Source organism: Hylobates moloch, unplaced genomic scaffold, assembly GCF_009828535.3.
Source record: "Hylobates moloch isolate HMO894 unplaced genomic scaffold, HMol_V3 SCAFFOLD_27, whole genome shotgun sequence".
Classification (NCBI taxonomy): Eukaryota; Metazoa; Chordata; class Mammalia; order Primates; family Hylobatidae; genus Hylobates; species Hylobates moloch.
In genome coordinates this window covers 2,594,115-2,609,175 of record NW_026652302.1, presented here as the reverse complement: position 1 = coordinate 2,609,175, position 15,061 = coordinate 2,594,115, and the positions used below count along the sequence as shown (strand labels likewise).

Genomic DNA, 15,061 nt, shown 5'->3' with positions numbered 1-15,061 from the left:
CTCAGGCTAGAGTGCAGTGGTGTGAACACAGCTCAGTGCAGTCTCAACCTCCCGGGCTAAAAATAATCCTCCCACCTCAGATTCCTGGTAGCTGGGACTACAGGGATGTGCCATCACCCCCAGCTAATTTTAAATTTTTTGGTAGAAATGAGATCGCACCACATTGCCCAGGCTGGTCTTGAACTCCTGGGCTCAAGCAATCTTCCCACACGGCCTCCGAAAGTGCTGGGATTACAAGCATCAGCCCCTGTTCCTGGCCAAAAATTGTATATATTTAAGGTATACAACTTGATGATTTGATATACATTGTTAAATATTCATCACAATTAAGCTAATCAACATAATCATCAACTCAGTTATTATTGTGTGTCAGTTACTATTGTGTATTATTGTGTGTGTGTATATATGTGTGTTAAGAACACTGAAAATCTATTCTCTGAGCAAATTTCAGGTATACAATACAAGATTGTTAACTACAGCTGCATTGTTGCAAGTAGATCTCCATAACTTATCTTTCAGAAGTAAAACTTTGTACCCCTTACCAACATCTCCCCATATCCCCCTCCTTCCAGACCCTGGTAACCACTATTTCTCTATCTGTTTCTCAGACTTTTGTATTTTTAGATTCCACATATATGTGAAATCATGCAGTTATTTGTCTTTGTTTGGCTTATTTCACTTAAGGTAACAGTATTTTACACACCAACATTCAAAAGGGAAATGAAGTCTCTTTAACTGAGTTTACTGAGCCTCTGTTCTCCTGCTCCTGGTCTCAAAGTAGCTGTATTCTCTCCCTCTGGGCTTTTCCCCTTGGGATCCACATGACCAGCAATGGACATGAAGCAGCTGCCCATCTTGCCCTATGCCACGTCAAGAGGAGGGTACAGTGATGATGTATGATGTGATAGTGCAAGGGAAATTGGGGTGTACTTGGATTGCAATACCTCTTCCAAACCAGCAAGGTTTTCAGCACAACTGTCCTACTTCCTGTGGGTACTCATCTCCCCACCTCCTACTCCCCACCTCCCCACCCCATGTTGGGTTGGGTTTTATCCATCACAAGCAGGCCTGTTCCACTCCTCTAAGTTAATTAAATCAGAAACAAGAACTTTTAAAAATTATTTTCTCCTAAGACTCAGAGGAGTGGGGCGTAGTCAATATTGATTAAAATACTTTTTCTTATCTTCAATATCTTGATCAATATTAAAATCAAAATATTTGTATTTCTTCAACCAGTTATACATATTAGTATAAAATTATCTCTAAATCTTTTTATTTTATAGCATAAAATACACGTATTTTATGAATCCTAATCCCACTTAGACTTTAGCTTTTCATTTTTCAAGGGAAGGCAAGTATAAAATATTCTACAATAAATTTTCCAGATATACAGGAGGATATCTGCTTTGTCTTTTTCTACTTTACCAAACATTAAAAATTTCCTAAATAACTCAAATTAAGAGAAACATAAATCTTACAAGGTCAATATTAAATATTTAATTTCCTCATAAACCAGGCAGTTAAACATGAGATGAATGTTTCAGAAAATCAGATACTACTGAGGTAACAATGGCTTTATTGAACACCCAATGTGACCTAGAGATTTCTTACATACTGTTTCTAGTCCTCACAAAAAAAATGCTGAAAAATAGCTACTATTATCTACGTTCTACAGATGAGGAACTGCAACTTAGAGAGGTGGAAGCAACTTTCCCAACAGCAGAAGGCTGTGAAGATCTGAAAGCAGATTCAAATCCTGGTCTCTGTTTCCACTCTTAAGTCCATCGACCCACTGGGCCTTGCTGCCTGTTAAAAACACTGCAAGGGGACATTTTACTTAGAGCATTTCAACAGCTACAGATCAACCCATGAAATATGGGCTTTACAGTATATTTATGTGTCTACCCCATTTTAATTCTTTCACATCTCATTCCTTCTCTAATTTGTCCTTTTGACATACAAGAGATAATATCCTTCTGAAATATCTATCATTTACAAAGGAGTAGCTCACTCATTTGTCACAATTATCAGAAGCTTTCTCTCTCTCTCACACACACACACACCACTGATATAAATGTCAGTGTCAAATAGAAGTCGATGCCAAATCACCCAGTTTAATTCAGCAGACAGCTTTCTTAGCTGAGTATGTTTAGTATGAGACATTTTAGTTTGTATTGTGACTGTATTTTCCGAAAACAAAAGTAAGACCTATAATTTTATTCTGTAGATGAGAAATGAAAGTATGGAATACATTACATGTATAATTTAATATCATTCTTGGAAGTGGATTTTTTTACTGTATTTCTCCCTAAATTACAGTACCTACAACTGAAAAATAACCAATTAACACTAATGTTTTTTATCTCTAGCTGATGAGATGGATTATCAGTGAAATCTACGCAGTGTGGAAGATCTTCAATGGAGGAATTTTGAGCAATTATTTTAAGGGGACTTCAGGGGAACCTCCTCTTCTCCCCTGGAAGCCCTGGGAACACATATACTCTCTGTGCAAGGCTGTGAAGGGTCATATGCCTTTGTTCAATAGCTATGGAAAGTATGTTGTGAAACTTTACTGGATGGTAAGTTCATTTTCATGTGCATAAAAATTCATGAGTCTTTCATATTGAAATATACTTGGCCTGGCATGATGGCTCATGCCTGTAATCGCAGCACTTTGCGAGGCAAAGGCCAAGGCGGGTGGATCACCTGAGGTCAGGAGTTCGCGACCAGCCTGGGCAACATGGTGAAACGCTGTCGCTACTAAAAAGACAAAAAATTAGCCCGGTATGGTGGTGGGTGCCTGTAATCCCACCTACTCTGGAGGCTGAGGTGGGAGAATTGCTTGAACCCGGCAGGCAGAGGTTGAGTGAGTTAAGTTCACACCATTGCACTCCAGCCTGGGCAACAAGAGTGAAACTCCAAAAAAACAAAAGAAAGAAACAAAAAGAGAGAGAAGGAAGGAAGAAAGGAAGGTTGCCTTGCACACCATTACTTAGGCTAGTACAAGATAATGCAGTTTTTATAGGCTATCAATTGTGTAGCTACAAAGAGAAACTGTCCTGCATATGTAATTTGTGATTAATGAGAAACATAGTTGCTTCTCCTGTGATGCCAGTCCCATGGGCACTTTAAATGGGTTCTGCCTAGACCACTGAGGTACGGCCACTCCTTGTAGATGCTGGTCCTGCCGCTGCCCCTGCACTCTGATGCTGAGGTGAGTGGGGCAGGCAGGTGGATGCACCGGGCTTCTGCCTTCCTCTTTCTTCTCTGATGTGGTGTCAGGATCATGGGCAGGAGGCAGTGCTAGCCCATGGTCCAGTCCTCTTCTGGCTTTTGCTGTAGCTGAGGGGCTTGATCCCATCAGTTCTTTGTCCTGAACTTGAGATTTGTTTTCATGTGAATAAATCTTACTCTGAGACAGGAAGATGTTACCTCTGCCTAAAAGGAAAGCAAGTAGAATAGCAGGAAGTACAAACAGAGGATCCAAAACACATTAAAAATATGGCAAAGCAGACTCACACTAAATTAGCAGTGCTAGATCATATCAAACTCCTTTGGGTTTTTCTTGGCCCTTGTCACTGGAAAAGAATGTTCTCCTTGAACATTTAAAGGAATGGGAAAGTATTAAAAGTTGATAATTCCATTATATATTTATGAAAATGTAACTTCTTCTTTCATAGGCCTGAGCCATCTATCTTCCTGGGATGGGGAATGTTGAAGGGCCAATAATAAGAAATTATTAGGATAATTACAATGGGAAGGGAAAAGGGAAAAAGGTAATATAGCTTCTAATATCCAAAATTGGATTTTTGGTTTTTAAACATTCACAGCAAGACAATTGGCCTTGAAATTTTGTTAGAAGAGAAAATAACTTTCTAAGTTACTTTATCTTATTTATTTACCAATCAAGAGGACTATTTTCTAGACTAGACTTTAGAGTTTTAAATCTGTGCAGAGGAGCGAGCATGCAGAAGTGTGTGGTATTAAAAAGGTGAAAAATCTAGTGGATAGTGTTGAGGGAGTATAGAAAGAAGGTACGCAGAGGAAAAGTGAGGAGGTAAAATGCCTGGGTTCCTGTCCCACATTTGTCTAAACTTGAGGTGAGAGGAAGGCCAAAACTATGAAGTATTTTAAAACATTGAACCAACCCTGTTGACTTATTTCTCATTCTTTCTTTCTGCTTCCTGACATCCCTCCTTGGTTTGTGAATTTCCTCCTGCACAGGAGTTAACATTCATTAACATCACTTTCCATTTTACAAAGAAAATGTGACTTATTTCTCCTTAATCATACTGATTATTCACAAGCTCAACTCCACTTGGTTCAGAAATTTCTTTAAAAATGTATTGAGCCCACTTTGGAAATCTCAGTCTGGTCCAGTCATTTAGCCCATCTCTAGATAATTTAGCCCTTTAAGGAACGATGTGGTAGAGACTGGACCTCAGCTCCACTGGCTCCCTCTGTTTCCTCAGTGGTCTCATCAGAGGAATGCCTATAGAGGATGCTGTGAGCACTGACATACCTGTTCCCTACGAATTATTTTGGTAGGCATGTGATAGAGAGGCAGCTGCCTGGTTTTCTGATTAGTAGAATCTGTTATCTCTAGGCTTGGGGCAGAAACTTTTATTTCTTTCTACCTGATCCCCAGCTGATAGGGCTGAGTCAATATCTGTGTACATATTAACATTAGTAAGAAGTTAGAGTCAATTCTTTCTTACATGAAAATCCTATGTGGCTGGTTTTTCCTTTCTTTCCTTTCTTCCCTTTCCAGACACACTCAATTTGATTTTGATTTTTTTCTCTTCCAATTCTAGTTCAGCATTTGTACATGTCTGTCATTTGCTTCTCTCTGCAAGTATTTGGGAAACATGTTTATAAAATATGCATTATTACTTCTACTTCTTGATTCAGTACAATACACTACAGATTCATCTTATAGCCTATATTTATTTTCTTTCCCGTTTCCCATCTGGTGAGACATGATGAGTCTTCTTCTCACTGTTTTTCTTCTTTAGTTTCTTAAAGCTTTCTTACCTTTTTCTTATTGGAAATTGATTTTTCTTCTCTGCCTTATCACAAATATTCTTCTCCCTCATTCACTTTGTCCTGTAAAGCATTTACCTTTATCACTTCTTTGAGGCAAACCAAACTCTCAGAGCCTCTCGGCATGACATTTAAAATTCTGATTTTCCACCAGGTTATCATTTTTTGTATGAAAGTATTTTTATTATTTCCAGTTTGGATTCTAAGTAAATTGCATCAAGGTTCTTTGACCTCAGCCAGATAGAAATTTATTGAGCAGCATTAAGAACGGGGTTATGACACAGAGCAGCTCTCTCCAGTCTTTCACCTGGGAATGACGATACTAATGCTGGGACACATATCATCTCGTCAAGTGCCTTCCAATGGCAGAATTCCTTTGGGTCTCCGAAAGAAGCAGGTTAGCCGTTGCTCTCCGCTTGAAATATTTATTGCTGATGGCAGCTTTTCTCTGAGTGTCTCTGTGCTTTCATTTGCCTCTGATAAACAGAGAAAACACACACATTAGGACCAATAATTTTTCCCAGTTGCCATCAATATGTTTATATAAAAATGCATTTGCTTTATTTCTGATTGAGCCTTATACTGCTTAACCACAATGTTATTCTAGAATTCAGAGTTTCCTAACTTTGGGGTACAGAAACCCCCCAACATCAAACTAGCTGTTGTACTTCTTAAACATCTACTTCCCGTGCCCCACTCCAGACCTCATGAGTTTGAATTTCCAGGGTAGAGCCTGCAATCCTGCATTATAAGTAAACTCTCTCATCCAGTGACATTTTTGTTCATTAAATTTGAGGAACAATGTTTGCAAGATATAAACTATGACAAAATTATTTTTCTATCATTCAATTACTTTGTTCAAAAATGGAAATGCTTTATTTCATTATTTGTAATATTATACATGCTTTTAAAAAAGGAAATTCAAATACTGTTAAAATGTTCAAAGTATGCAGTGAAAGTTCCCTGTAATTTTACCATATTTAATCACAGCAAATGATTTATGTATATCCTCCTAAGCTTTCTTCTATTCTTATAAACATACATAAAACTATTGTACATAATTTATAACAATAGGGTCATAGAAATGTATTATTCTGTAAACTATTCTTTTCCCTACACATAGGCATTTTCTATGCTAATATATATTGATCTACTTTGTATTCCATTGTGTGAGATATGTCAATATAATATATATTGCTAATTTGATATTGGTAAACATTTAGGTTAGGATCAGTGTTTTACCAAAACAAACAATGCTGTAAAATTTCATCTTTATGTATATAGTCTTTGCCCATTTGTATGGACTTCTTTTTCTGGGATTTCTACCATATGGAATCATTCCATCAAAATAGTTGCAAATTCTTAATTTTTGATAAGTATATTCAAGTTAGTCTTGTATTTTAATTTTACTGTATAGAACATTTATATTTGATGTAATTGGAATTGAAGTCTGTGATTTTATTCTTTGTTTATTCTTTGTTACCTTTCTTATTTTGTGTGTGTTACTTCGTACTTATTGCATTCTTAATCCCCTTTCCTTTACTCCTGTATGTTTCTTGGGCATTCCTTAGAATTCCATTTTGATTGACCTATAGTGCTTTCAAGCAAATCACTTCACTCTATGAATTAAAATATACTTGCATAGCTTATCACAGTCAACTAGTATCAGCATTTTATCACTTAAATTGGAATATAAATACTTTACCACCAATTAGTCTCCTTTATATTCCTCCTCTTACAATATAGCTTTCTTTTCTTTTTTTCCTTTTCTTTTTTTTTTTTGGAGATAGGGTCTGACTCTGTCGCTCAGGCTGGAGTGTAGTGGCACAATTACAGCTCACTGCAGCCTCCACTCCTGGGCTCCAGTGATCCTCCTGCCTCAGCCTTGCAACTAGCTAGCACTACAGGCACGCCATCATCACGCCTGACTAATTTTATCTTTTGTAGAGACAAGGTCTCACTATGTTGTGCAGGCTGGTCTTGAACTCCTGACCTCAAGTGATCTTCCTGTCTCAGCCTCCCAAAGTGTTGGGATTACGGGTGTGAGCCACCACACCCAACCACTGATATAGTTTTCTTAAACATTTCCTGTGCATATATTGAAAACCTCATCATAAATTTTGCTTTTAAATTCAAACACAATATAAAAAACTTGAAGAGTACCACATTTAGTCATATGTTCATTTTTTATTTTTTAATTTTAAGTAAATATTTTAACTGGCATGTAAAATTTTTCCTTTTGCTTTCTCATTCTTGATGTTCCATTTTTCCTTTCATTCTCCTTTCTTTTTATTTCTGAAAAATTTTCTTTCGCCATTCCTTTTGAGTCAGTCTGATGATGACAAATTATCTTTCCTTTGTCTGAGAATGTGTTTATTTTACTCTTATTCCTAAAGAATATTTTCCCTAGTGATATGATCCTGGGTTAGCAGCAATTTTCTTCCAGCATTTGATATTTAGTGCGCTATTAATTTTCCAGCCTTCCAGAATTATCCTGCAGGCCAGCCAGAATTATTATTCTGGCCTCTCTGGCTCCTGGTGAGCAATCTGTCCTTCCCCTCTAACGGTTCTTTTCTTGCTGCTGGCTTTCAAGCTTTTTTTCTTTTGTCTTAACTTTTAAGAAGTTGGAATTTGATCTGTCTGGCTGTAGAATTCTTTGAGTTTATCCTATATGGTTTAGTCTGAGTTCCTTGAATTTGTAGGTTTATGTCCTATGACAATTTGGGAGAGTTTTCAGCCATTATTCCTTCAACTGTATTTTTAGCCCCACTCTCTTTTTTTTCTTTTTTTCAGTGACAACAATGACATGAATATTATATCTTTTTGCATTATCCACATAGGTCCCTGAGCCTTACATGATTGTTGATACTATATTTTCCTGTTACTCATAATTTCTATTGATCTAATGTCCAGTTTACTATTTTCTATGCTATCTGCATTCTGCTATTGATCTCATCAACTGAGAGTTGCTTTTTAGTTTAATTTTAAGATTAAAATTTCTAGTTTTATGCCTTTATATTTTCCATTTCTTTGCTGAGAGTTTCTATTTTTGAATTTGTTTCAAGAGTGTTCATAATTGCTTGTTGGAACATTTTTATGAGAATTGCTGTAGATTTCTTATTTAATAATTCTAATTTCTTTGTCATTTTGGTTTTGTGGTCTGTTGATTATATTTTCCCATTGAAATCGAGACTTTTCTGGGTTTTGGTATGATAGGTAATTTTATACAGTTTCCTGAATATTTGTAGTGTTATGTTTTACAACTCTGATTGCTAATCAGTTTTATATTTTAGCAAGTAGTCAACGTGTTTAGATTCAGAAGGCACATCCTGGCTCACATTTATCAGCTGTGTCTCAAATGCCAACTTAGTTTATAAAGCCTCTGATGTACTATTCTGGTCTGCCACTTTTGTTTGCTACCCAGATAATAAGACTTCATTCCACAATCTTCTTATATATAATATATGTATAACTTAATAATGTTATATATTACACATAAATATATATGTTATAATATATATAATATATATCTTAATCTTAATAATATATATCTTGATAATTATATATAATCTTAATATGGATCATAATAATCTTATTATTAAGGTCATATGTTTATATAATTATATAAGTATGTGATTATATTATAAAATATAATAAATATATAATTATATAAATATATGTAATTATATAAATATATATAATTTTATATATAATAATATTAAGGATATATATATGTATATATAATCTTAATAATATTAGTCTTGTAACAACTAAGGCTACTATACCAGAATACCATAGACTGGTGACTTATAAACAAAAAAATTTATTTTTTATATTTCTGGAGGCTGGGAAGTGCGAGATCAAGGCACTGTAGATTTGGTGTCTGGCAAAGCCCTGCTCCCTGGTTCATAAATGGCTGGCCATTTTCTTGCCATAAACTTATATGGTGGAAGAGGAAAACTTTGGTTTCTTCAACTTCTTAAAAGGGCACAAATCCCATTCATGAGGGCTTTACCCTCCTTTTTACCTAATTCTATCACTTTGGGCATTAGGATTTCAACACATGAATTTTGGGGAGAAACATTCTGTATGTATACACACATGCACAAAAATGTATTTTTTATATGTTCAGGATAGATATGTTTAATATAGATATACATGTTCAGTAACCATACAGTATTTATCCTTTTTCATCTGGCTTATTTCTCTGTGGTTTCTTGTTGATCAAGAAATTAATTAGGAGGAGGAATAATATGAGAATTGGAAGTGTAAGATCAGTGAGGATATATCAAGATAAGCAATAGTTACTAAAGTTATATTTGGAGAATTTGTATTTTGACTATATTAAGTTATTTGATTATGTCCAAGCTTATCCATGGTTGTATAATGTTTTGGTTCTCCCACTTGAAACACCTCAATTTACTGCATTATGCAGTAAGGGACTCCCAAGACTTTGTTCACAAGACCTCATAAATAAAGACAATATTGATATAGACATGGGTGTGCTGTGATTATGCTAAATAAAGCAATAAGCTAAAATATTCAGCCAGAGTAGTATTGAAATTCAGTATCTCAGTCTTTCAGTGTAAGATGCTAAAATAAAACTGGAAAACAGTAAATAGTAACGTCAGCCATGTGCAATCATTTACGAGAGAAAATCTGTAAGCCATTGATGGTATTACATTTCTTTCATCTTATTTTTAGGGTTGCTGGAGAAAGATAACAATTGATGATTTTTTGCCTTTTGATGAAGATAACAATCTATTGCTTCCAGCTACAACTTATGAATTTGAACTGTGGCCAATGCTTTTGTCTAAAGCTATTATCAAGCTGGCAAATATCGAGTATGTAATGACACATTATCACTCGCATGAATAAAAAAAGCAAACAAAAACATTAAGTATACATTCGTATTGCATAATTTATTTTTTACAAATTAGTTAAAAGAGAGCTTTTTTCCCTAAACAATGTAAATGCTCTAGTATAAAATCAAATATGCCAAAGCCACGGATTTGTTTTATTAGGTTAACAATAATGCAAAATTCCTCCAAGAAAAAAATATGCAAGAATTATTCTATGTTCAATGCTGTCTTACTATGAATGGAAAGTTGATCATGGAAAATGATGTTTTGTTTAATAGGAGAAAAAAATTGTTTTGTGGGAGAAAAATATTGGTTCATCTAAATACTAAATAATATATCCTGAAATCTAGTTAAAGTTTTAGGTTCTGTATATGCAGCAATAATTTATTAATCTTGAAAAACCTGAACTTTTCTGAAAGATGTCAATGTGCGCTTCATGATTTTGGTAACATTGGTCACTTTCGATACACTCATGATGAAAATTACTCATATTTTCTTCAGTATTCTTACAAAATTGGTTTCTTACATTCCTGCCTCACTTGTGTACCAACATATATGAGACACATCTGCTATGTTCTATTCTCTCAGCTTGCACTTCCAGAGAAAAGGAGTCATGCCATTCTGGCCCTAAGAGTGCAAAAAAGCTTTGATGATTGGGTTGGAAATGCATGGCAATTTTGCCTCATTGCTCACTGGAAGATGCTCACATACATTGAACAGGCTGGGATTTTATACACATCCACCTCCTGCAGTTTGTCAAAGATTCTCAATATTTAACAGAACACACCCACATGCTTGAACAGTACATGTTAGAGATTTGCTCACAGCTCAGCCCCCTCCCCTTCTATAAACATTGCAGTGTTAGTCAGAAGTCAGGTCTGCCTCGTGTGGATTTTCTTTAGGCACAGCTTCATTTTTCTCTCCCAAGGCTGCAAAACAAAAACAACCATTCCTACTGCCATCCTCTTCATTCCTGTTTTTTTCTTACCAGCCCTCAGTTTTCCTTTGGGAATTAGTTTCACCCAGCTTTTAGCACTTAATTGCAATGATTTTTACAAAAACTCAGCCCAGATCTTTGTAGGTAGCTGAATAGCACTAAGTATTCATACTGATGGTATGTTCATTTATTTGGGGAAAAAAAATGTTCTGAATGTTTCTAGTTCTCAGACATAACTTGAAGTTCTGAAAATCAGAGCTGCTAGCGCAGTGAGGCATTGAATACATGACCTGGATAATTGGAGTGGTATTTTATCTTTCTTCAAGCTATAGTTCAGTAGAACTTTATAGCAACGTAAGTATTAGGGTTATTGTTATTGTTTTAAAAAAATCCAATTAGTAAATAAAGCAACAAGCTAAGTGTAATACATTTCTTGGGAATTCTAGTGGAAAGTTGCCCTACATGGTACAATTTATATTTTTCCATGATTTTTTTCAGATTTTTACAGTACATAGTGATTGCTTTTATATGAGGTTTAGCTTATTACATTTTCCAAATTAACACATAGTAATTTCAATGTCAATGTGAGATATGCAAAGAAAAGAGCATTATTTGATTTGCAAAGTCACTTCATAAATTTATCCAATGAGGAGTTTAGACTAGTCTGGGATCTATCCCAATAGACACTTATTATCTTTGAAATAGGTAGACATATAGGAATTTGTAATCCATAAACAACAAAACAGTGCACATTTTAAAATAATGGCATATGTGACTAAGATAGTAAGATATCTTTCTGAAGAAAAGCACACATGTGTTGGTAATGCCATTAACACCACCATTGATGGATAGTCAGCTGAAGCCGTGACTCCCGGGCAGAAGGGAGATATGGCATTTTTGTGTGTAAATGTAAATAGACTAATAACCTCAGGGAAAAAAAATAAGAGATCTAAATGAGAATAGTGATACTTGGTTAATCATATCCTCATTTTACTTTATGCTAAGCTGACAGATCCACTCTTCTGTACAGGACAGAACAGATGTTTCTGGTTTCTCCACAGTTATCTAAGGATTTCTGATGCCCATCTTGACTTGCCATAGATGAGACTGATCTAACACACAGCTTCAAAGACATCTTAAAATAATTACTGAAATCAGAATGATGAAAGAGACTGTTCTGTTTTTAAAAGAAGTATACAAAAATGGATTATACACTAATTATATATTTCATAATATATAATGTGAATATATTTTATGTATATAGAATTAATATTACTTTTAGATCTTAAAAAATAAAGCATATAAATATGCCTTGCAAATACAAATGAAATTAATTATATTATAAATCCTACTTCAGTGTTTTAACAAATAATTTGGCTTCTGGTATAGTACTTTTTAATATAGTCTGTAATGAATAATCAGAATATATTGCTGTTTATTAATGATTCCTAGTTCTTATATATCTTTATGTGTTTTCAAATTTTGCTACCCATAACATTATGCATTTTCTTTTTTAGCATCCATGTAGCAGACAGGAGAGAGCTGGGGGAGTTCACGGTTATTCATGCGCTCACAGGGTGGTTTCCAGAAGTCATTTCTCTTCAGTACGTTTGACTATTAAATTGCTCAAATCTATTTTTTTCTTTCTTCCCAAGATTTCTTTAAAATATTCCTAGCCTTTAACAAAATTTCAAGAAAGGTCATGTTTTGCAAAATTTGGGGGAAAATATCGATTTATAGTATTATATTAAGTTCCTTGGGAATTTCAGGGTAAATTCTATTTCCTTATGTAGGAGAAGAATGACCCCCATAGGTTCTTTGTTGGAACTGACTCCTGTAACAGAAGACACATTAACAAGAGAAAAACACACAGAAGTTTATTACCACGTAGATTTCCATGGGAAATCTACAATAAAGAACAGTCAATTTTTACAGAAGTGACAAGACAAAAGAAAATGACCTTGAGCTTCTACAGGTGGCAACTTGTGGGAAGGCAAATAAATGATAGATAAAGGCTAGTTACGAAAGCTTGTTCATGTACATTCCTCTGGTACAATTTTCAGGCCAGTAAGGGTCCAAAGCTGTCTTCAGTGGTTAACATCTGTTCTCTCTGGCACAAGGGAGTGAGGGGGAGAATACCTCCTGGTTTTTGTAAATCTATGTCTTGCTTTTAGGCAAATAGAGGGAAAACAAGAGTTTCTGTGTATCTGCTTCATAATTGCCTGTAGCTCAGCAGTCCTTCATATTTTGGGGTAGCATGTGCAGGTCTCCCACACTTATATATATACTATGAATTTAATCTTTAAATATCTGATGTACAAATTTTAAAACAATTATTTATTATGGTAAAACATTTGCAAACTTCCCTTTACACTTATAAACCTATCATACTTACTTCAATATAGAAACATAAAAGCAACTTTTAATTGGCCACATCTGTATGGAAATAGTCATAAGAAGACAGCTATTTTGCATCAAGTATTTTAGTATATTACTTCTCATTTAAAAATCACAGTCCTGAAAGGATAGTCTCATTTAATCATCCATATGACCCCATCAACTAGGTGTACATCATTTCAAATGAGTAAACTAAAGCTCTCAGAGGTTGAATTCCCCCAAACTAGGAACATGTAAGTCTTGCTGGTCCAAAACCCACAGTCTTTCTTTCATATGACTCTAGATATATAGAAATTGCTTCTTTATGTCCAAAAATAGCTATTAGGTAAAGCATAGAATAGAGACATTGTTCAACTTAGTGCTGACTTATAATTTCACGATCGTTTTATTTAATACATAAGGAATATAGATGCACTGTTTTATCATTTTACCATTGACATTTGGAAACAAATAAAGATAAGGTGCATAGAAAAGAATTATAACAATAGATTTGAATATACCATTAATTCAGATACTGACTTTTACAAGATGATTAAATCCACAGTACAGTTATCAACCTGGACCATCTCTGATCTTTGATTGGTAATAGAAAGCTGCAATTCCCCAGGGTCAACATAGATTCTAGGAGGTTGAACACAGGCCCTAGTAACTTGGATTCTGCCATCTCCACCATATTTTCAGCAGAATAAACTAGGTGTTGCTTTGTTCAAATAAAAGTATTTTCAGGGAAAAAAAAACTGGAGGGTAGGAGCTGATCTTGTTTTTATCTTAGGAAAGGCCAAGATAGCACTCTTTTATATCTTCTTTTGGAAAACTTTTTCCTATTATCTAAATGACTTCCTGACATAATGTGTACAATGTTAGTGAGAGAAGTAGAGAGAAAATGAGATTTTAAAAGTATGGAGCTCTCTAAATTTTTATACTTAGTGTTAATGGAATGCTTACAGTTTTTCCTGTGCAATTTTCTCTGTGCAGTAGTCAGTAGAGATACCAGAGACAGGAAATCATCAGAATTCTACCAGAGGATGGTAAAGAAACAAGAGATCAGAATAATTCACAACTAGAAAATTCATAAAATTTTACCTCGGAAAATCAAAACAGAACATCTTCTAATTTTCCATGTAATAACAGAAGCAGAGTCAGTGACATGTCTGAGTGGGAATTAGAAATCCAATCACTTCAAAGGACTCTTGTTGGCACGTGTCTCTGATGCATGGTCTGTCTGTGAACATAGCACTCTGCCACCGTCTTTAAGCCTAATGGTCCAAGAAGTTATATGGTCTCATTCCGTGGTGTTTGAATAGACCTTTTTCATAGTGTAGTATATTTTATATGGTAGATGGGAAATACAACCTAGATTTTGGATTCAGAAAGGTCTGTTCCTATCCTGACTCAATTATTTGCTGGTTGTGTGATGCCATACAACTTAACAACCTCTTAAATGTCAGTTAAGACTGTATAACCTATATTCCAGAGCTGTCATGTGATCAAATGAAAAAAAAAATAAAATGTGCTAAAGGCCACTCTACTGGGTAATGGGGATCCAGGGATGAATAGGAGGCAGTTCAGGGAGTCGCGCAGATCAGAGATGCACAGGGAAACCAATTATTATTTTCCAGCCACAAGTTCATTTCTCTTGTTTTCCTCAGAAAAAAAAATCTTAATAAATGAGTGGTTTGTACACACTGTCTTCATTTCCTCAACTCCCCGTTTCTTCTCATCTGACTCTTTGACCTTCTCTCTCCACCACACCAGTGAAACGGCTCTTCTTAAGGTCAACAAAGACCTTAACATTGTCAAGTCCAGTGGTCACCTCTCCTGC

At 35.1% G+C, this 15,061-nt stretch overlaps 1 protein-coding gene across 1 annotated transcript in view; it reads left to right on the top strand.

Moving 5' to 3' along the window:
• Positions 1-15,061, top strand: part of LOC116463107 (androglobin) — a 183,641-nt gene that overhangs the window by 35,634 nt on the left and 132,946 nt on the right. The window contains exons 5-7 of the mRNA XM_032146070.2: positions 2,370-2,579; positions 9,748-9,887; positions 12,360-12,446. Coding sequence (XP_032001961.1) covers positions 2,370-2,579; positions 9,748-9,887; positions 12,360-12,446 — 437 coding nt within the window. The remainder of the gene's footprint in view (positions 1-2,369; positions 2,580-9,747; positions 9,888-12,359; positions 12,447-15,061) is intronic.